Source organism: Parasteatoda tepidariorum, chromosome X2, assembly GCF_043381705.1.
Source record: "Parasteatoda tepidariorum isolate YZ-2023 chromosome X2, CAS_Ptep_4.0, whole genome shotgun sequence".
Classification (NCBI taxonomy): Eukaryota; Metazoa; Arthropoda; class Arachnida; order Araneae; family Theridiidae; genus Parasteatoda; species Parasteatoda tepidariorum.
The window spans coordinates 5,504,807-5,528,825 of NC_092215.1; the positions used below are offsets into that span (position 1 = coordinate 5,504,807).

At 27.3% G+C, this 24,019-nt stretch overlaps 2 protein-coding genes across 2 annotated transcripts in view; one reads left to right on the top strand and one right to left on the bottom strand.

The window, feature by feature from the left end:
- Nucleotides 1-5,017: 5,017 nt before the first annotated feature.
- On the bottom strand, nt 5,018-8,434 carry LOC122269915 (uncharacterized). The gene has a single exon (XM_043045262.2). It carries the CDS (start codon nt 8,193-8,195, stop codon nt 6,507-6,509), a length of 1,689 nt encoding a protein of 562 aa, XP_042901196.1. The 5' UTR covers nt 8,196-8,434; the 3' UTR covers nt 5,018-6,506.
- Nucleotides 8,435-8,638: 204 nt separating this feature from the next.
- Nucleotides 8,639-24,019, top strand: part of LOC107453507 (FERM domain-containing protein 8 Bili) — a 33,573-nt gene continuing 18,192 nt past the window's right edge. The window contains exons 1-9 of the mRNA XM_016070375.3: nt 8,639-9,064; nt 9,175-9,244; nt 9,325-9,526; nt 13,329-13,526; nt 13,948-14,124; nt 14,675-14,776; nt 18,274-18,332; nt 18,985-19,151; nt 21,639-21,824. Of these exons, the coding sequence (XP_015925861.1) occupies nt 9,400-9,526; nt 13,329-13,526; nt 13,948-14,124; nt 14,675-14,776; nt 18,274-18,332; nt 18,985-19,151; nt 21,639-21,824 (1,016 nt within the window). The 5' untranslated portion in view covers nt 8,639-9,064; nt 9,175-9,244; nt 9,325-9,399. The remainder of the gene's footprint in view (nt 9,065-9,174; nt 9,245-9,324; nt 9,527-13,328; nt 13,527-13,947; nt 14,125-14,674; nt 14,777-18,273; nt 18,333-18,984; nt 19,152-21,638; nt 21,825-24,019) is intronic.

Here is a 24,019-nt window from a genome sequence, read left to right on the forward strand (position 1 = left end):
TTTCGTTTTTTTTTTTTACACATGCTTTACTGAGAATCAAAAATGGCAATTAAAAAGAAGAAGAAAAATAGTGCTATAGTACACATCAAAGGAAAATTGACATAATAGCAATTCTACTAATAAAAACAGATTTTCCTTTGCAATTAAATCAAACATGCCATCCAAAAAAAAAAATTTATAATAATAATAATAGGCTCATTTTAAAGAAAAATATGATAACACATATGAGTAAATGCAAATTTTAAATGATAAAAAATAATAAATCTATGTTGTAACATTTAATTAAATTAAATTAGATAGTTAATGATTGTTAACTACCTAATGAAACAGGGTTTATAGAAAATAAAAATTGGTATTTGGGGCATTCGGCAATGCATTTTATTATCAAATACACAAACAAACATTTCCTGCCCTTTCCATAAATATACATTTTTATTTAAAAATAAAAGAACATAATATACTCATTTATATATACATATATAAATGAAAAAATGCATACACATACTTCTAATCTCAAGACACAGAATTCTTTTTCAGCATATAAATACAGTTTTTGTTTTAAATGTTTTTGTTTTTTTTTTTTGGTTATAAAACATAAGAATTTCATCTCATTACTTGCATTTAAAAATTGTTATGTTAAAGTTTATTGTAGTACTGTTTAAATTCATTTATAAATAACATATTATGAATTTAATTTAAACACTGAACATTTGAATAACAGATATATAAAAATATATACAAAAAAAAATCACATTTATGAAAATATAAAAAAAAAACATTTCTTTCCTTTTGCTCATATATTTATTAAGAATCATTCAGACACATTTTGAAAAACCTCCGATTTAGATTTTTTTTGTCTCCTTGAATAATTGAAATCAATATATTTTGATTTCTCTCTTTAAATATTGAATGATTAGGTTTTGTTGGAATTTTTTTTCTATAATTCTGTCATGAAATTTCTATTTTTTTAAAAAAGTTTCAAATTTAAGCATAATTCTCACAATTTTCTTCAAATGAAAAAAGCCAATAAAAATAATTTATTCATGCAACTGAGTTTATTGACATCGTATATGAACAATAGTGGTAACCATTTAAACTAGGGGTTACGATTATTTTAAAGGTGTTTCAGAGTAGTATATTTAGGAAGGTTCCAAAATGAGATTCCATTTTTTGACCAGAGAGAAAGATATCCTTTACAGATTCAAATAGCAACAATGTGACAAAAGTGGTTTTGTTAACCTTGTAAGGTGCTAAGTCACCCATTTTGGGACCATATATCTCTGAAATAAATTTTTTCTAAAAAATTTAAACCCCTGTAGGAGTTTTTTCCATTGGTTTCTAGCTTAAAAAATTTTCTCAACCCCTTAGAATAGTTAATTCTCCTCGTTTGGCATAGTGATACCAGATACCATGTGCCTCACTTTAAAGAATCGAATGATTCATTTTATTTAAATAAACGGTCAAATTCACTACTGTTTCTTAGCTTCCACTGTTAATTGCTTACTTGAATAGGTTCAAAAATCCTTCCAGAAAATTTTCTTTCATTTATTCTAACTATTATTCAATTTTTGAAATATCAATATAAATTTTTTTAATTATAAAAATTAATACAATTTCTAAATGAAGTTTGCAATCTGTTCTGTTTAAAACATTCCATTAATTTTTTTCTAAAATGAGCATTTACTTCTCAATGAGAAAGAACAAATAAATAAATTGTGTGTATATACAGTGAAACTTCGGTTAAACGGATGATCTTGGGAGCGATAAAATTGGCCACTTACAAGAGTTGTCCGTTCATGCGGGAAGTGTACAGTAATAATAAAGTTTAATGCCGTAAATTGCTTTTAGAACAATTGCAATGATATACAAAAGATTAAATAATCTATTTATTAAACTTTAAAAAATATTTTTTTTGCTACAAAATATATAGGAAAACATTTGATATGTATACATAATTCTAGATGAAGCTACAGAGAAATTAGTATGTGTTTCCTATTTACACAGACATACAAGTTAGTCATATGATACCGATTTTAGTCCTACATCACTCCCTCAAACGGTTCGATTATTAGGTTTCACCCCCTAACACCTCCCCATCACTTGATAGGAAACATGGTAATACCTTTTTGAAAGTAAACCTGGCACTATGCACAGAAAAAAAAAGAAAGCATTGCATATCTGTAAGGCATGAGGCTGTAGTATGTCTACCACTACAAAAATACAATTCAAAATCACTAGTATATAAGACATGTTAACTCGATTCTATGCTTGGATACCTTTCCATAGATGAAGGTTGACATGTTCAATAACAACTCTCTCCACAAGGCTTTATCAGAGCTCATTCTAGGCAGGGTAAACAGGGCGCAGCACCCTGCTGCCCTTTTAGTCAAAAGAATCCACCCTGTTGCCCCTGAAGTAAATTAGTGTCCTGATGTAATAGACTCCATACCCTTTCTTTCCTTAACCCGTCTTTATTTTTTTCCCAAACTCTACAATGGATTTTTTAAACTTTTGTTGTTTTTAACTCTTTTTATTTTGTTTGTCATTGCTGTCAATACATAGATTTATATGGGAAAGGAAAAATACCCATCACACCCCCTTGTTGCGCTTGTCGTTGAAAGTTTGCAGTTACTTCCACTATCATTAAATCATAATTATTATTAATCATTTTAATTATTAAATCATAACTACAGACACTCAAAAACATACATTTATAATTTAATTAATATATGCATGCATTTTAAATAAATTACTAAGCTAATTAGCTCATTAACTCGATATATCTGTTAATTTATTAATAAAAATTAGTAATTAATATGATTGCTTTGCTACTTTTAGTAAAGTTTAAAAAAAATTCTTTTACTAATTGGCAATGTTATTTAATAGAACGTGTAAAGCCCACAGAGAGAAATTATTGCCTTTTTAGAATAATAATGCCCTTTTTTTAAACTTATGCACCCTGTCCTTTTTTCTGCCTAGAATGAGCTCTGGCTTTATGGAGCTGTTATATTCTCAATTGAACATTTGTCATACGTCTAAATAAACGCTTCATTTATATGAACACCTCAATGACTAGATTTCTGTTCTTTTTTTATAACCCAACTGTGTTATAGTCTCCAAATTGATAATAAATAGATAGGAATTCACAGTGGGGAACAGAAATTGAGAGCATTTAACTGCTTCCCTGATTATCCCCAGTTAACTCGGATACGATTATAATGCAAATATTAATTATCCAGAGAAAACTCGGGCGTTGAAGAATTTTTCAGTGTTTTATTTTCTCAAGTTTTTACTAGGTAAGAAGCAAATTAAAAAAAAATTCTGCTGTGATTAGAAGCTTGCTTGGGAGTTATGCTGTTAGATTGCGGGACTGCAAACGTGTTTTGTGCGATTGCTTATACGGTAGTTGTTGACTTTACATAGAAAAAAAGAGAGTTAAAAAAAAATAGGGTATTTCTTCACTGGCGTTTGGAAAGTATCACTTAATGTATACACTTTTAAAAATTATCATACAAAGAATGATATTTAACTTTCTTCACTTGCCCGAGATGACTCTGGATCGAAAACTGATAGCAAATTAAATGTTTTTTACACATAAAAAAATTTAAAATTTCAACATGTGTAATATGCTTCATTTTAGTTCCTTGTATTTAATGATGAAATAAAAAAATATGCTGATTTTCTGCATTTTTTTTTATCAAAAATTTTTTTTAGAGAAGTGGTTAAAGCATCATATTAGCATGTGGGGTCTCAACCAGTATAATCCAGGTGAAAAGATGACACTGCCTGAAATATTTCATATGAGCAGTATCATTTTCTCTCCTTTCCTTGCAAAGACAAAGGAAGGTGAAAGGAGAATGATTTTTTTAGTAGCGAAATACCTTATTTTTAGTTGTGGATTAGGAAGAAAAAAAATTACATGCTTTAAAATTAGTGAGAAGTTGCATAATTTTTTCCTTAGAATTTGAAGTTTTTTTTTTTAAAAAAAAATCAGAAAAATTGGTGTCTGGTTTGTAGAGATAGGAAATAACGTTCCAGAGCTTAAGTGACTGTCCGTGTCCTGTTTTTTGAAGAAGGTACATAGTGGCTTATTCATAGAAGATTCACAGGGGAAATATGTCTATAATGAGAGGTATCTGCTTTGTAGGAGTGTTTGTAACAGGTTTCACTGTATATATAAACATATATATTGCATATAATATACCTAAATAATACATTAAGTATTGATAAGAATTGGTATTAATATATTGATAAGAATCGATATTAAATATTGATAAGAATTGGTATTAATATATTGATAAGAATTGATATTAAATATTGATAAGAATATTGATTGAATTTTTAAGAAAATTTTTTCTTTACATGCTGCAGTTAAAGTTTAAAATCAAAATTTTAATAAAATATACAAGTATTTTCCTGAAACCTCATCCTGACAAAAATCAGAAAACTATTCATTTTAAGTATATTAACTATAAATGCAAACAATAATAAAATTTTCATAAAAAAATAACTGACATTTTCAGTTTTAGGTAATAAGAAAATATAATAAAAATGAAAAAAAAATTGATAAAAGAAAGAAAATTGGTGAAAAAATTACCAAAATTAAAATATTGAATTTTCTCAGTTCTAGACATCATATTAAATAAAATATATAGTTTTACTTAGAATCATTTAAGTAAAATTTTTTAAAACAGTGTACCTTTATAATATATACAAACTTTTCTTAAAAATGTCAATAGTCAAAAATTAGAGATGAACAATTCATTTTAAGAAAATTAATAATTCATATTTTTTCTGGATATGATCTATTAGAATTCCATCTTATTAAGTACATATAAAAATTATTTTACAATTTATTCCTCTCTATCATTTACCACCTATCTATTCAAAAAAAAACCTAATAGAAATCATGAGCACCTCTGTGATGCGATTATTTCTTTTTAAAAAATCCTGAGTTTTTTCCGTAAGAATTAGTCTGTAAATGCAATTAAAAGGATAGAATCAAAGCATTATTGAATATTTTTAAACAGTTATTCACTTTATTTTAAACGAGATAATGAAGATATAAGAATGGAACAAGTCTCTATGCAATACATGAAGAATATTTTTAAATATACAAAATTTTATGAACAAAAAATAACTTCCAAAAAAGACAATGAAAATGTTTTTCAACTTTTTAACAATCAAGATATATTGGCTTTTTTTTAAAAAGAGGAAAACTCATTTCAGAAAATGCTTCTTCATTGAAGCAAACATAAAATTTTTATCAGCCACTACATAACTACAGTAAGGTACCGATTATCCGGAACGATCGGGACCATCGCTATTCCGGATAACTGATTTTTCCGGTTTTCTGAATCGCTGCAAAAAGCAGTTTTTTTTATTGTTAAACCCAACTAAAAAAAAAAAATTTTGGAAATAATCTTAAAAAGAAGAAAAAACGATGAAGTAATACACTAATGATTATTTCCAAAATGATGGTAAGGTAAACATCTTTCAAAAAAGAAAGAAAAATCCTAAAATATTATGAGGAAAAAAAATATTCTTTAAAAAAATGGCGGGAAAATTTATCGAATTTCATTCCGGTTTTCCGGTTTTCTGATTTCCGGATAACGGGTTCTGTACTGTATTTATATAAATGATTAACATTAAAATCTTCATTAAAATAAGCTTTTGCACTTAGTCAGTTCATAAAAAATAAACTGATAAATACAAACATATTCTCATCACAGGGTGCGTAGCTGAATCTTTCAACAAAAAATAAGCACTTTTTAAGCACTAAAAATATTTTAAAGCATTACATACATTAACAAAATGCAATATAATTTTCAAAGACTTTACATGATCATGACAAAATAACTAGTTTCTGATAAAGAACTTTTTTCTTGATTATATTAGCCAACATAAAAAAAGATCGAGAGATTTTCAGTGGGTGGAAAATGAAGCCTGAAATTGAGAATATGTTGCAAAATGCAGCAGAGTTGCCCTTGAGAGTGCAAGAATCTCACCAAACCCAGCTCAGTAGACGCACATGCGGACCCAGAAGTATTTCATCAAACATGTACAATGATTGGCACTTTCATACACTACAGAGTGACAAGTATGCCTAAATGCAGTGTTTGAATGAATTGTGAAGACATTTAATAGAACAATATGAAAACCGCGCTTATACATAATACGTAGTAAAAATCAACATTGTAAAGAAAGAAATCTTATTTTCGATAATTCTATATTAAGAAATCTTATTAAACATCTTTTAAAAACTCCCTATAAGAAATGCGCCTTTAAGGGTTTTTAGAGAACAAAAATCGCAAATAGGTACATTTAAGCTCTTTTTAAAAATGCTACGCACCATGAATCAGCAATTATAAAACAATTAAAATGTTTGGCAAAAATATTTTTTTTAAGTTGATATACAAAGAAAATATAATAAAATTAAAATATGCAAAAATATTAAAACACTTTACAAATATTAGCAAAGGGAAGAAAAAAGTACCATTAAAACTTCATGTATTTTGTTCAGACATTCCACAGCAAATATTTGGTTTCAACTGATTAGATTCACAGGCAGAACAAGCGTTTTCTACAATTTTGTCCTGATCAACATCAGCTAACTCAGTTGGGCCACTAATTTTAGATAAATTATAACATTTGTCACTTCCAAAACACGAATTGTTTCTTCTACAAGGAGAATTATCATTTGCAACATGCTTTTTACAAAATGTACAACTCTTTAGTTCTTCTCCAACTTTCGACACTTGATCAGGATGATATTCTATTGGTGTTCTTTTACAGTCTTTACAAGTTAACTGAGAAGCACAGAGACAATCTTCTTCAGAGCCATATTTTGAAGTAACATTTTCATTACATTTGATTCGATTCGGGGAGTCGCAACTACAATCTTTATAAGATTTATTTTTAAACAAGCCCGAAGTTTTACGATCTTCTCTATCAATAATTTCCTTAGATTTCTGTATGAAACCACCCAATGCACTAATAGTTCTAGTAGGTTTTACATCTTCAACATAATTTCGCTGAGTATAACCAGGTTCTATTGCACCCATAAAAAATGGTAACTTTATACGATAACCAAAAAACATTAAAATCAATAAAAATAAAAACCCTAAAAGTATTATAGTGCTTGAAAGAGATAAACCATCAAGCAACTGTTTTGCTGAAGCGTTTAATGCTTTTGATCCGGAATACATAGGCTGAAAGAGAGCTGCGGACAATGCTTCAGAGAATGCAACTGAAAAACTAACTTCCCAAATTGGATCCACCATAAGTGCCTCATAGTACTTTGTGCAATCGCTAACTCTGAAAAAACTTTTAAAATATTCTTGAATGGATTCAAGAAAACTGAAATCATTTTTTCTACACTCAGAAGGGATCGTCATTGATGCTAATTGAGCATGTTTATATGCAACTTTCTTTTGATACAAATGCATCCAATGCCAAAATATACAAATAAAAATGATACACCAAAATATAGTCCAAATAGGTCTGAGGATAAAAAGAATATAAAACAAATAAGCAAATAAACCAGTACCCAATAATACTAATAATCCGTATCCAAAATCATATGAAAAATTTGCCCAGTCATATGTTTCTTTACTAGTCACAGTTGTTTTAGATATCAAATTAGAAACAAGCTCATCAAGTTCTCCGATATTTAAAGTTTTAGTTGATATTGTTTTAAGTTCAGATAGGGAATCTGAATTAAGGGGAATGACAAGTGCACTGGGTTTAAAGAAAGAGTCAGTTTCAATTTTTAAAATCAACATTTTCAACCATCGAGAAATATATATGCTATCAAGAACGCATAATTGATGTTTAGGATTATGAAAAAGCTTGCCAGAATCTTTAATGACAATCTCAGTATTATCTTTTGACATGGCATTTAAGCCAATAACTTCACCGCTTATATCACTAAATACAGGCTTGTATTCATTGTCCATGTCTTTTGACTCTTGTGATGGTAATGACATATCGTAAGGGTCAACCCAATCATTTTGTGTTTTAGGTAACGTTTCCAAATAATTCTTAACAATTTCTTTTCTTTTTTCACGCTCGATATCGCCAATTTTAGCTTTCATTTTGCTGCCAGATGTTTTAATATTCGAATAATCATCTTCAATGAGCGCTAAAACATCACTACATAAGACAACCAAAATAAATAAACAAATCTTCGACATTGTATGTTGCTGGCGGGTTTTTAGTAGCCAGTTACATTTTAAAAACAAATATGAAATAAATAAAGATTTTATTACGAAATAACTATTACTGTATGCAACACTTTCACAGAATTTTTTTTTTTAAACTCAATACTGCGTGTTACTAAATAATGCTTCAAAAATCCCCCTTTTTTCTGAAATTATGTTTATGAAAAGATGCAAAGTTTGTAGCTCCAGCTCTACTGCATGTTTAGTATTCAATGTTTGACATGCTGCCATGTCAAACAACAGGTATAAAAAATTAAAATGTTACATTGATTGTTGTGACATTGGAAATTTTAAAAATTAAATACAGCTGTATGATCAGCGAAAAAAATATTTATAACATCTTTTGAACTGGAAAATACCTGAGACTTTAGTCTCTTGGCCACGTTGGCCTCCAAATTGTAATGCACTTATTTCTTGTAAAAATATATCTTTGGCAACAACTATCGTTTGTTTGGATAATCTAGTTTTTGTTTGGGAATTTTGTAAATACATCGGCAATTTTTGCCTGATTGGTATATATTAAAAAATACTATTATAAAAGGGTGACTGTGACTTAATGAACTTCGTTTTTCCATGCTTTTATTTTTTTATAAGTGTTTATTTTCTAAATTATTTAAGTATTTAATTTTTATAGTATTGTATTTTCTTTGTAAAACTTAACTTAATCTTAAACCAACCGTGTAAAATTATTTATTATCTGAATACATGTCATCAAGTAACGAAAAACGAAACAAAATGTATATAATTCTAACGTTTTCATTGCATAAAATATTTAATAAGATCTAGAAAATTTATTAGCTACTCACTACAGACACTATCTCGAATAAGTTATACGATCATAGGTAAGTCAAAATAGCATTAAAAAATTAATCATTTTGCTGAAAGTTGATTATATTTACTATTAGTTAAGCTTATCGGGTTCTACCTGTAATTATGAATTTTTATATTTTAGATTTTTTTTTTTTAATATGATGATAAATGCTCATGTTTGGTTCTTCCCGCTACCTTTAAATAATAAAACTGTAAGTATTGAAGATATTGATTAATTTAATTTTAGAATGTATTTTTATTATTAATGTAATGAAATTTTTTTTTGTTATAGAAAATATGATCTTTACCTTAAAAGATAAAACTACAATAAATCCTCGCAGGCAATCAACATTTTAATGTTTTTCAAATGGAAAATGACTTAAGATACTTTGATGCTGGAACTCGTACTCGTAATCGTCCAGTCATGAGATGTGAAACTGGGTATGATTATTCACCACATTCATTCCATTATTCTCCTCACTCATCATCTACAGGTAAAGAATACTTTATTTTACATTACTTATATTTTGCACATATATTTACACTTTGTATTTTACATTACTTATCTTTTAATTGCAATGCTAAAAGGCACAGAGCTTTTCCACAATTTATGTTCAAGCTTGATTTTCTTAAGATTATGTATGTGTTAATATTATGTGTGTGTTTCTATTATGAGAGGTTTTTAGTAAATCTTCAATTTATTTAAGAACTGATACCTTTAAAACTTTTAAGAAAAAAAACTTTTGGATGTATGAAAATCTTTATTTATTTAACTACTAACCCTCGTGACAGAATTGCGGCAGCACAGCAACATTGTAGCAGAACATTACATAGTTTTTGCAGAAAGATTTTTCATTTGGGAAGGGGAAATTTTTGGTTTTCCTTTCTGCATAATTTCTTGAAAAAAGTTTTTTTTTCTGCAAAATTTTTTTTAGAAGATGTCTTTTTTGCGCTTCAGAGAGGAAGGAAATAATCGTGATTTTTCTAATCTCAATTGAGATTTTTTTTTAAAAAAAAAATCTTTAATGACTTTCTTCAGCTAGAATTTCAAAATATTAATCTAAAATAAAAAATTCAGAAATTGCGAAAGTTTAAAAGATAGTTAACTGTAGAAATGATGTTCTTTCTTTCCTTTTTTTTCATTTAAAGAAATCCATATTTTACATACACTTATTTGAGGATCTCTTTTTTAAAGATTCGTGATTTTTATTTTGACAGTTGCTGCCATTTTACGATTTTTAATTTATGTATGAATTTTAATTTATCTACGAATTTTAATTTACTATCGTTTAATTTATTTACGAATTTTAATTTGTGTCTTGAGTTACAAAATTCGAAAAAGGAAATAATTAGTTAATTTTCTCCACCTGCAAAATGCGAGAAAATCGCATATAATATTAGAATTAAAAAAATATTATTTTTACAATGAAAAATTTTTATACATTTTTATTCTTTACTTTCTTCTCTAAACACAACGTTTCTGTTACTTTAAATTAGTAATTGATATAATTAAAAGTATCTGAAAGCAAAATATTAGTGCTAACAAAGTTTGTCACAGAAATCCCGAAAAAATTCTGCCACAGGGCTACTAACTTAGTTACTTATTTTGAAAAATCTTTCTAAAATTTAAATATTAGAGAAGATTTTTCTATTCATAGCTGATTCAAAATGTTCAGTAAGTGTCAACACTGTTTAAGTGTCATGACAATTAAATAATAAGATAATAGAATAAATGAAAACTGTATACATTTCATTTACTGAGTAGTAATATGATATATAAAAGACTCAGACATTAAAAACTAAGCCTATTTTGAATGATATAATTAATATATGTCATTAGTTGCTAGTGAAATTTACTTCTACATTTTATGTTTATGCTAACTTTAAAAATAAGTATCGGAAAATAAGGATCCTTTGTTTGAATATCAGAATAATTTTAATGATTTTGTGTAAAAAGATTCTGAATATGAAAAAGTGCATCGGTCACAATATTTTATCAGCCACTGATGTGGTATGTTAGTTGAAAATTAGGGTCTAAAATTTAGTTGATTAATTTTTCTTGGAGATAGCTTATCAAATTTTTGAGTGAATGCATTGACTAGTAGTTTGGGAAACAAGTGGTTGACTAGTGGTGTAGAAAAAATATTTGTTTTGTCTAGTTACAAATGTAATGTTTAATTATTCTAAAAATTTATTTTAAAGTAGTATTTAGGGTCAAGATGCATCAAAATGTTTACATTTTTCCTAACTATGTACTGAATGTTAGTTTTAAATTTTGTATTGAATTTTGATTTAGAAGCATATATATTTATTATTTACATTTTAGAAGCAGTATTTAGGGTTAAGATGTTTGAATTTTTCCGAACTATGTACTGAATGTTAATTTTAAAATTTGGATTGAATTTTGGTTTAAAAGCATATATATTTATTATTTTTGTCATATGTTAAAAGAATACCATTTTTATCATCACATGCATCTTTCATCATTTATACATTTAAAGGGCTTTGCATTATGCTCGCCTACTCTAGAATTGCAGTTCTTTTCTGATCATTTCACAAATCTCAGTAGTGTGCAAATTTTTGCAAAAGCAGCAAGTTGATGGCAAGTATTGGAGTTGATTGATTTCTGACTTCTTGCTGAAAAATTAAAAGCTTATAATTTGGCAATTTTTAATTGAAAATCCTTAAACAATTAGCTGCTAACAAGGGTTAAATTTTATATTGGTAAAGATTTAAAGTGGAAATCTTTAAAAAAAAATTAGCTGTTAATATTAGATAATGTGGTTTGAATTTAAATGCTTTTATAAAATATGATACAAACATATCATACAGTATGGCTGAAAACTTAAGAATTTATTTATCCTCATTCTGCAGATTATTTTAATTAAGAGAACATTTTAATTAAGAATTTATTTTGATGGCAGGAAAAAAAACTGAAATTTGTTCTCTCTCTCTCTCGCATTTGATTGAGTAGACTGACTAAAGAACCTGAGAAGAAAATAATCTTTCTCTATTAGTTTAGGTAAATGTTACTATGGTTACCTTTAGCTAATAATCCAATAATTTCTTTTAGGACAGTAGACCATATAACTATATGTTATTTTCCATAGTAGACCATTTGTTATTTTTCAAGAGAAAGTCAAAAAATATGAATTTTTGTTTATCTTTTGAGAATATCTAAATTATATTCATTAGAAAGGTCCAATTTTAAACTAGTTTAAAATATTCTTAGATCAAAAGACCAGGATCCTTTTGTTTTACTTGACAAAAGCATATATGGCTATAAAAAAACATTATTTCGCAGAAAACCTTAAATATGTATATGTGTGTGTATTTATAGAGAAATGTATAGATAAAATAACAGTATAGGTGATCTAATAAATTTTATCTGATAATGCCAATAGCCAGGATAATGACACTTGAAATTTTGTAGCTGTTTACTTCTATTTTCTTCTACTTTTAGGAATGAAATTTATATTTATGTTGTTAATGTTTTTTTTTCTAAAGAAGCTCAGACTGAATAATATATTTTATGTTATGATTTAGTTTGTTATGATGTTAGTTTTGATGTTTGTTTAGTTTTGTTATGTTATGATTTAGTTTAGATTTTGTTATATATGTTATGATCTCTTTAAATGGGTTTTTCTCTGTAACTGTCTTCTGTGTGCCCACTGGAAGATATGTTATAACGAAATGGCTTACCAATCATATACTTAGACAAAAAAATTACCACTAGCACCATTTATGTAGGTTATAGAGAAATGAAAATAAGTGGCCAGGAAAAATGACATATTTTCTTGTGATATGTAAATTATTAACAGAAAATTTTTATTTATGAAATATTTTTTAAGTCATTTCTTGTGCAAATACACTAAAAATGCTAATATCAGTTTAGATGTAAAAAATTTAACGCAAAAAATGTAAAGGGAGTTTTAAAACAAGTAATTATTTAAAGTATTCTTTGTAAAATGTCAGGAAAATGACATTTAGAACCCAACATATATTTTTATTTGCATATAATTTTTAAAATTAGTGTAAAATCATCTTAAAAAGCTATTAATTATGGCCTTAACTGAAGTTTTAAAAAAAATTACCAATTTATAGTAGGATTTTTGCTGCATATACTGAAAGTTGTCGCATTTGATAAGAATCGCCCTTGTGTTTGTGCATACAAACTGAATCCTATGTATTGAAAGATCTGTGACATTCTTATTGCTGTCACTATTATTTTCCTTTGTCTAGAATAATTTCTACAAAAAAGCTGCACTGCATTTGATTTCTTTTGTTAAATTTTAGCTCCTTTGCAAATTAGTGATGATAGAGTGCAAGAATGGGAACTACCTCGTTCATATCAAGTTGGTTACAGAACTATACATCCAGAATATATTCCACGTCATCCTCTACCTTCACAGCCATCGCAGACATGCTATCTGCCAAATACTTCTACTGAATGGCATCGAGAAACTGCACAAAGATCTCAAAAACAAACAAAAAGTAAATTTAAAAATGTTTTCTTTGATTGGGTGAAATACATGCAAAAATTTAGTGTGCCAGTTTAGTTTTATTCATAACAAAATTTTTACTGAATGCATAAACTGATAAATGGCCAACAAACTGATTTACTGTAATGAGTTCTAAAGTAATGAAATGTTAGGCTTAATGAAAAATTTTAGAGGAATGGTTGGTTGATATAAAAAAATAAATTCCATTTAAAATTCAGCTTTAATTTAATGAGGAATTTTTCCTAAATTTCTGAAAAATTGATTTTAAATTAAACTTTTAAAATCATTATCCTTTGAAACACATTTTTGAATTTACAGTAACACTTTTATAATATTAGATAAATAAGTTTTTATTTTTTACTCTTTAAAATTTATTGCTTCTAATAAAATCATATTATTTTTCTCTTACATAGAAGAAGACATATGCGTTTTATTAATGAATAAAGTTGTGCTGTGTGTTGAATGTGAAAATCCATCTCAAGCAACTGTACAAGAACTTATGGAATTGATATTACAAGATGATCAAGATCTTTCTCTACCTACAAGTGCTAGAGATGTATTCTCCCTTTGGCTTGTTTCTCCTATGCTTGGTAATTTATATTAAATAAAATATTTTCATAAATTTACACGAACCATTCGAATAATTAGTAAAGTTAATAAAATTTTTGGTACACAGGAATTGTTTTATACAATTTTATAAAATGATTATCATAGAGTTAAAAGTAATAGCTGTTTTTAAGTTATATTTAGGTTAAGGTCAATCAAGTCCAGATTAAGTAAAATATTCAGTGAAGGTTAATTTTTGAAAATTTAAGTCAAAAGTAAGTTAATTGATGTAAAAAAAATAAACTTTAAATTAAGAAATGAAACTTTTTTATTTATTTTATAAATCTGAGTAAATTTAATATAGCATATTAAAAACACAACTAGTACTAATTGTAAAAGTTTAATTTTTGATTTCGGGCAATGTACAAGTGCACCCTCTTGCTTCAGAGTCTTTTGCTATATTGAAGATAAGAAACCTAACATATTGAATTGAAGATTTTAATTTTTAAAATCTTCAATTCAAAAGTTTAACAATAATTACTAATTATAATATGCTGATTATTCCTGGTAACATTATTGTTTTTTATTTGTAAGAATTACAGCTAACAAGTTTCCAAAGACCGTATCACACACGACAACAATGGATGACCCTGCTTTTGAAGTATACATCTGCTACCACTAAACACCTTGATAAAGGTTCAGTTCTTTTTATATTTTAGTTTCTTTGTTTTTTGCTCAAAGTAAACTTTTTTTTTTTAATTTACATTCTTGTGCAATTTTTTTTTTATTGATTCTATTTATGATTTTATTAGTAAAATATATTTTAAAATCTATTGATAATGTTAAATTTTATTAATAGACAATGGGTATAAATTTATTCTAATGGTTAGTATTAATTTCTTCTAGTTATTTATTAACTGTAGTTCTGATTTTAAGCATAAACTAAATATTGAAGTAGAAAGATGTTTTTCCAATTCTTGAATGGTTATAAATTTGTTTTGCATTGCCAGGGATATTAAACGTTTCCTCATAATTGAAATGAAAGTATTAGCCTTTTTCAGACTAATTAAAAGGTAGAGATATGAATAAAGAGCACTAAATGAGAATGTGAAGTAACTCAAAAATGTGGAAGAATTTAATAAGAAGTTAAATTTGGAATTGAAGCATGTGATAAAGCTTCCAGTGTGGTAGTGCCATCTCCTCTTATGTAATACCTATGGTGCTATGGTTATGTAATACCTATGTTTCAGATATCTTGCATCATATGCTCTTTCATTGCTCTTATAGTTTTCATCTAATGTACTGATGTCCAAATGCAAGTTAGCAACTTGATTATTTGTTTGCATATATTTGCTGTTAAAACTCTATAAGTAGTAGTGTAGAATTATGATTATAAAAAAATTTTCTCATCAAAAATAAGAAATATTTTTGAATAATAAGGGCTTTAAAAAGTTTAAATGTAACTTATCTTAAAATAAAATTCGAGGTTATCTTTTTCTGCAAAAGTTGTATTATCAAGTTGTGTTATCAATTTAATTAAAGTAATTTAAAATTTTGAAAATTTTAAAGAAAGTTTTTTTCATCCAAGACTTATTTTAAAAAGTATTTAATGAGCTTTTAAGAATTTCTTATTGTCATAAATAGACAAAAATCATTTCAATTAAAACAAATCATTCTTTAAAAACTAATACATCACTTTGCTTGGGAAGAAAAGGGTTTGTGTTAGTTTTAGTTGGGGTAAAGCATGCCATTAACCCACTGGCGGTTAAGGAAATGGGCAAAATTGGGAGAATGTTTCCCACCTACACACAGTTCCTCTATCCATTAACATGGGAAAACCGGTTTTGCTCTGCTGAGAAAACTGCAGGCTAAAATGCGACTTATTACGTGCAGAACCGTCAGTGGGTTAATTAACTATCTAAAGATGCCACACTTATTTCACATATACCCACATAATACAAATTGATAACTTTGACCAGCTGGACTGTTCTAATCTCATCATATACAATCCTTAAAAAATATCATATTCAACTTTATCTAAGAATAACTACTGCCATTTATCAGTATAAAATCAAATTATTTACTCTTTCATACTCTATAAAAACAATATAAAATTTTTTCAATTACACATAATTTTTCAACATAGTTTCTTAATTTTTGCTTTCTATCAAAGTTTTTTTAATGTTGTGTTACTTTGCCTTGTATTATAACACACATCTTATACAATGAAATGAGAAAAAAAAAACTTGATCTAAGCATGATTTAACTGAGAACATGATTTATCTCTTAATATAAGTTTGATCTAATGATTTTCATTCACTAAAAGTCATTCTTAATCGTTAGAAGGGAATAATAGTTATCAGATTTCTACCTCCCATTTTTTTATGCCTAGAATTTCTTATATCTTAAACACTTAAAAAGCTGGTGATCAGATCAAAAGTTATTCAGAGTAAAGGAATTTTTTCTTTTTGCTGGCTGTGCCTAGAAACTGAATAAAATCAATGGTAATATTTTTCTGTTTTAATTAAAAATAATTTGTTGTGTTTTTATTAAATATTAAATTTTTATGTGATTTTTTTTTATTGAAAAAATAGCTTATATTTGCACATTTTCATTTATAAAACTTGCTTCACTCGTAGAATTATTTGCTACACTTAAAAAAGCATTGCAAATGAAAAAACTAATTGTAGTATAAAAAAGAACATCCAGCCTGAAAAAATCTTAAATAAATTGCAAACTTTACTTAATCTTAAACAAAGGTTCCTAACAGGAGAAGGATCTCTCATAAAGAGTTAGATTTAATACAAAATTTACTTAATTTGCCTGTTTAAAAAGTGGAACTTCTTGAACTGAAATTTAATTTCCTTGCTAAAGACATTTTTTAAAAGAAATCAGTCACTGAGTCTTATCTTAGAGTGGAGGAAGTGCTTTTAAAAAATATTTTTACCATTTATGTTGACTCATCTTTGTTACACATACAGACAACTAAAAGAGTAAAGACAACTTAGACATTAAAAGTGACTTGTGTTGAACCTTTCCAAAACTTCTCCATGCATCCAAGAAATAGAAAAAAAATAATATTCTGTCAGTACATTGTTTCCAATTGTAACAATTAATCGTGTGTTAGGCTTTTCAACTCTGTTGCAAATTAGAATATCTCAAGGAAATAGATTGAATATTGCAAGTGACCTACATTGTTAACTCCATGCATTCAAGAAATAACAAATTAAAATTCACAGGTGTTTTGTTGAATAAAAAGTGATTAATATCACCTGTAATAATAATTTTTTCCTAAGAATTTAAATATTTTTCAATTATTTTGTTTAAATAATTCGTTTGGGAACTTAACAATTATTGGTGTACATCAAAATATTTTTTGTGCATTTGTTGTTTAATTCTTGAAGCCATGTTAAGAAATAATCTGAACCTGAGAGATGTTTTGAGTTTTGGAAACAGATGAATGAACTTCTAGCAATAGTGAAAAAAGAGAATAGGTCAAAATATGTTGGGAACCAATGATCTTATTTATTGCTAAACAATGAACTATAGTTTTTATAACCATTGTAGTTCCAACCAATTTATCTATTTAACTTTACAAACATTTCATTTTTTGAAAGATTGTAAATTTGACAATTATGTGTTAAAGATAACCTTTATGTAACTATTCTAAACTGCTTAAATGTAATCAACATAACACTGCAATTAAATTTGGCATGCAACTATTACCTTTCATATTCTAAAAGTTAAGCAAAAATTTTCTTGTTATCTCTAAAACAAGTCAGAATTGTAACTTTAGCTTAGAGCTGAGGCTCTTAATTAAAATAAAATAAATATCAAAGTTTCAAATAATATTGAATAATAAGTTACAAATAGGCTTGAAAATTTATGTTCATGCACAATTTAAGATATAAACAAAAATAGAAATAAATATATTTAATGATGTATTGAACTTTTAATGTAAATATAAGTTAAAAATCATTATGTCTAAATTATAAATTGTAAAATACAATTTTATGAAAATCATGCAATCGGAAACACAAAATTTTCAAAAAGAAAAATCATTTTTACTGATGATGAAAAATGTACTTTGAAAATATTTTAGGTTAAAAAAAATGTTCAATGTATTTTCTTAGTTGTTATAATTATCATAATAATTTAGAAATAATCAAATGTGTTAAATCATAATATTTCAGATGAACCAGAACTGTACTTGAAGAGAAATGTGTTCTATGATAAGCAGGATGAGATGCGAGTAAGTTTTTTTCCTATTTGTTTTATATTTCAAATATGTTAATGTCTTTGCATGTAGTATATAAAGTTTGCAACACATAAGTTTTTAATATACCAAATATATTAATTTAAATTTATTAAATGCTCTAAAATGTAAAGGTAGAAAAACCTTTTTTAGGTGTATAATAAACATTTTGAATAAATTATCTTATTATTTAATCTTTTAGTTTAAAATAAGAACATTTAATACAATTAAGCCCTGTTTATATGTTTCTCATTTATCTACTTTTTCATCACAGTTCCTGTTTAATATTATTCAATGTAGCAAAAATGAAATATTTTGTATATGCTATGCAAATTATTGGTTTTCCTCTTACTAAAATATGCAAATTTATATCTTCTGGCATATTTTATTTTTCTTGTTAGGACTTAAATCGTAATATTTTTTTTTTATTAATTTCATAAAAAAAATTATTTTAACTCAATTCAAGTTGAGTAGCCAACCAAAAAAGTTTATTAAATATTCAAAAAATAGCTGAACAAAATTTATGAATACTAGTTACAGGACATGAATGACTTACCTAGTTCTTGTTCAGCATTCAAATAGAATAGAAAAACGACTATCCTTCTTTTAAGTCATGATATTTTCTTTTAATATTCACTTTATTTTCTAGATCTGTGATATGAAAATATTGGAACTTCTTTATGAAGAAGCTAAATATAATGTACTTAAAGGACGTTACCCCTGTGAAATTCAAGATTGTGATGTTTTGGCTGGTATTCAAGCTCGCTTAGAACTTGGTCCTTTTAATCCTCAAATTCACACTGCGGAATTTTTCAGGTAATTCATCAGATAAATAAATCCTAAATTGTTTTTTACAACATTTGCTGCTAGTAATTTTTTATTTTCTATTTTGAAATGTATAAGTTAGACCAAATTTTAATGAATAGAGTTAACTTTGAATTTAATTGAAAAAAATTTTAAAAGTACTGATTTAATGAAATAATTATCTTCTTTGATTAAACAAGGAACTTATGAGGATATTAAAAATTTTATTAAAATTAAAAAGAAAAATTTTAAAATAAAGTTTATAAAAACAGTTTTGTTAAAAATATTTTCTAGATTGTGACATCATGTACTCAAGCTCACTTAGAATTAGTTTTTTTTTATCAGCAATATCATACTGTTAAATTCTTTAGGTAATTAATCTGATAAATAAATGTTGAGGTGCATTAGCTTTCTGGTTTTTTTAATTTTTCTTTTTATAAGTCATATCAATTTTCAATAAATTAAATTTACTTTAAATTTAATCACAAAAAATATAAGAACTGACTTAATTCAATAATGACTTTCTTAAGCTAGGAACAGGTTATTAAGAATAATATATGTATATACCGTAATTTTGGGGAGTAACGCCTCCCTGGTATATACGTCAAGCCCAAAAAAATAATTTTTGTTGGGCACGCCACACCATCGTACATACCACGTCGGATTTTACTTTACTAATGCAGGTATTGATTACAGATATCACTATACATCAAAATCAGAGCTCTCCATATCGGAGCAAAATAAGTTCATCAGTTCATTTCACAGACTATTATTTTATGAAGCAAATTGTAGCTTTTTTTTTTAAAGTGATACTTTTCTGATTCCACTACGTTTTGAGTTTGTTTTTTTCTTTTTTTTCACTTATCATGATAAATTTCATACTCAATATGTTAGTTCTTTTTATTCATAATTTATATTCGTAATTTTTTTTAATTCACTTAGTCTTATAATATTCTGCCTTGTCAGGGGTTCTAATATTTATTATAGTGCTTTTTTAACTATCGTTTCCATTTGGTAATTTTCAAGAGTTGTTTTTATTTAATTTGATTAATAAGTTTTCCTTTTATTTTATCGTTTTCTTTTTTCCTTATAATTAGGCATGAAATATAATGCGTTTTTTTAATCATTGGTTTTATTTTATATATAAGTTAATTTGGTGATTTTAATAAATCTTCCAAAAAATATATATGTGAATTTTTTATTTTTTAAGCTTGTTTTTCTCGTCTAAATGTGTAGATGTTTTTATTAATTTAAATGCTATTTTTCTGCCATTTTTTTTATTTAGGAGAGCTTCTTTTCTTTCTTTTCTCATTTTAAAATATGTTACTCTTTTTCATTGTAATTTCGGTTCAATAAAACATCGATTAACAAAACTCTTTATCCAATACAGAAAATCGGGAAATTCAGCCATCCGGGATAGTGATGGTCCCGAGTATCATGGATAATTGGTTTTTTTTAACTGTAATCAGGGGTAGCAGCAAAGTTTTTTAAAATTTTAGGGTAATTTTAGGAACTTTTTTCAAAAAATTTTAGGTAAATTTTAGGGGTAATATATGATTTTGCTAGGATAAAAACAGATCACACGGTAGTTTATTACATAACAGAAGATTATTACAATTCATCCACACATATCATAAATAATTGCAAGCCATAAAATAAAGCTCTGAAATTTATTAAGTCAAGAATGAAATCTCTAAAGTGTAAAAATGAAATTTCAACTTTACATATTACCTATCAGAAATTAAGTGCATAATTCAGGAACAGGCAAAAGTGAGAATAAATCAAGAGAAAAAATAAATTAACACCAACTTGGATTTTTATTTAATTTTTACCTTCTTAATCAAAACTTTATTATTACCCTTTACCTTACTTTATTAAGAAAAACTATTGTGTGATATTATTAGATTTCAAATCAGCAATTTATATTAGAAGTTAGAGAAAAACAAATTAATCATGATCATTTTTCTAATATATTCTTGATATGATTTGTGAGATTCTTTTACTGCCCTCAATAGTGTTGTGGTGATCTTCAACACTCCTCCATAATTTCGAATGGTATCTTTGATTAGTCTAAGAGACATAATAGTATTCTCATGGTGACTCACATTAAGCATTGCTTTATTTATCGAAAAACCTCTCTCAGGATCAGAATTCCCATGTGGCAAAATTAAAACAGTTTTAATTAATGTAGTTAAATTCTTATATTTTAGATTATTGCTGTTTTATTTATATTTAGCCTATAACTCTAATTTTTTAGGAACACCAACAAACTTTTATCAGATTTTTAGGAATTTTAGGGTTTACACATAGTTTTAGGAATTTTAGGGGGAATGCGACCCCTGTGTAATAGAAAATTGAATCTAAGCTCAAATTAAATTTTGCTGTTCAAAAAGAAAGCTACTTTAAATTCCTTATTTTATATTCTTTATTTTATTTTCTGTATTTTTAAATTAAATTAAAATATTTGATTTATGAATGCTTTTATACGTTTATTTGTAGAAGTAAGATAAATGAGTATCTTCCTGATTATGCTTGCAAGAACCGTTGGGCTTTTCTTAATGTCAGCGCTAAGCCCGGTCCAGAACACAGACTTTTGGATAGATATAAAAGCATATCTGTTAACACTACCAGATATAAATTATTGCGAAAATACATGGAATTTTGTTGGGCTTTACCTTATTATGGGTAAGTGCACGATAAACCTAATTTTCTCATCTGTTATTTAATTTATAAAATAAAGTTACAACTTTCTTAAAAATTTCCATTAAAGCAAAACATTTCTTCGAATTTTGGGACTTCTTTAAGAATTCAAACCATGTTGTGCATTGAAACTCTTGAAATATGTACTTAATTTTTTCTGCTACTATTGTACATAAATTATTGTACTGTTTCTATTGTACTTAAATTTTTCTGCTACTTCCTACTTACTTTTGTTTCTTAAAAAATTCTTATTAAATTAAATAATTGTTTCAGAAAAAAGAAAAATGAGTATCATTTATCATTACTTAATAATTAGGTTTTGAAAACTCTTCTCTTGGTCATGGGACATCAAAGTGGTCGATATTGACCCCTGGGAATATGCAAAGAAACCTTCATCAAGCAGACACTCTTGGGACCAAAAAATTGTCTGCTTACAACAGCTGTCTGTTTACAGAAAGGGTACATTTATAACAAAGTTTAATGACATAAATTCTTTTTAGAACACTTGCAATGATATGAAAATAATTTCTTCTTCTTCTTCATAAGCGCAACAGCCTTTCACAGGCCAAGGCTGACTCGCAGATTTTCCTCCATCTGGCCCTGTCCGGTGCGACGGCCCGCCATCGGCTGACTCCCAATAGCTTGAGGTCCTTTTCAACGTCGTCTATCCATCTTGTAGGTGGTCGTCCCCTACGTCTCGTCCCTTCAATTGTGGAAAAAGTCACTTTTTTGGCAGGGACGGCATCAGAATTTCTGAAGAGGTGGCCCAGCCACCTAATATGAAAATAATTTAATAATCTATAATAACTGTTTACATTGATATTTATTTATACTTTAAAAACTATAATATTTACAATACCAAACAAATAGGTAAAGAAATTTGATATATATTCATAATTTCAAATGTATTGACAGAGAAATGAAAATGTTTTTCCTATATACAAAGATATTCAAGTTAGTCATATGATACCATATAGAAGCATTTAGTTCTACATCACTTCCTCAGTCAGTTCCAATTATTAGGTTTAAACCCCCTACTACCTCCCCATTGCTTGATAGGAAACATGTCAATACCTCCTTGAAGGTGAACCTCCCATGATGCACAGAACAGAAGAACACAGCAATATCTACTAGGCATTAAGCCCTATGGAGTTGTTAATCGATCATTTGTCAAGTGTCTGAATAAATGTTCAATTTATATGAACGCCTTGATGATTAGATTTCTGTTCTTTTTTTTAATGGGAGAGTACCCTAATAACAAACGTTTATGGAAAGGGTACCCTAATAATGAAGTTTAACACCATAAATTGTTTTTAGAATCTTTTCAAAGATATAGAAATAATTAAAAGATCTACAGCAACTACCTACAAGAATATTTATTTCAACCTTAAAAAATATTTTTGTCGATAAGAAAGAATATATTAAAAAGCTTGATATAAATACATAATTATAGATGTAGCTGGAGATAAATCAATATAATTTTCCTATTTGCTCAGTTATTCAACTTAGACATATGATACCAAATGGGAGCTTTTAGTCCTCAGTCCGGTTTCAATTATTTGGTGTACATCCCCTAACACTTACCTATCACTTGATAGGAAACGTGGTTCCTCCTTGAAAGTAAACCTCCCATGATTCACGGAAGAAAAGCAATGCATACCTGTAAGTCATGAGGACCTATGGAGTTGATTATTGGTCAATGAAGGGATACTAATGTTATTCACTCATGAAGAATTTAAAACTTTAGTGATGATTTTAAATTTTGCTTTGGAAATATCGAAAATATAAATATCCCAGAATGGATTATTGTGCCACTTTCTGTTCAAGTTGAAAATATTGACAGTCATTTCCAAGATTAAGTCAATGAATTATTAGTTGATCTTGAAGCAAAGATGCTTTTAAATAATGAGTAAATTTTAGATGAATATAAAGAGTACATGTAAAGTACCCTAAACTTTGTAATGCTACATTTTTCTTTTGCCGACTGGACTGTGAAGGGGTCTGGCCTTGCATCAGAAAGGTTCTGGGTTCGAATCCTGGGTAAGGCAGGGATGTTCTTTCATTCTTTATACTATCTGTTCTTACTGTGGGAGCAACGTTGACCCACCTAATATGGTGCCCCTGAAGGAGTGGCCAACAATACTGCCCTTTTAGATGCTTGTATTGATGAAAGGTCATTC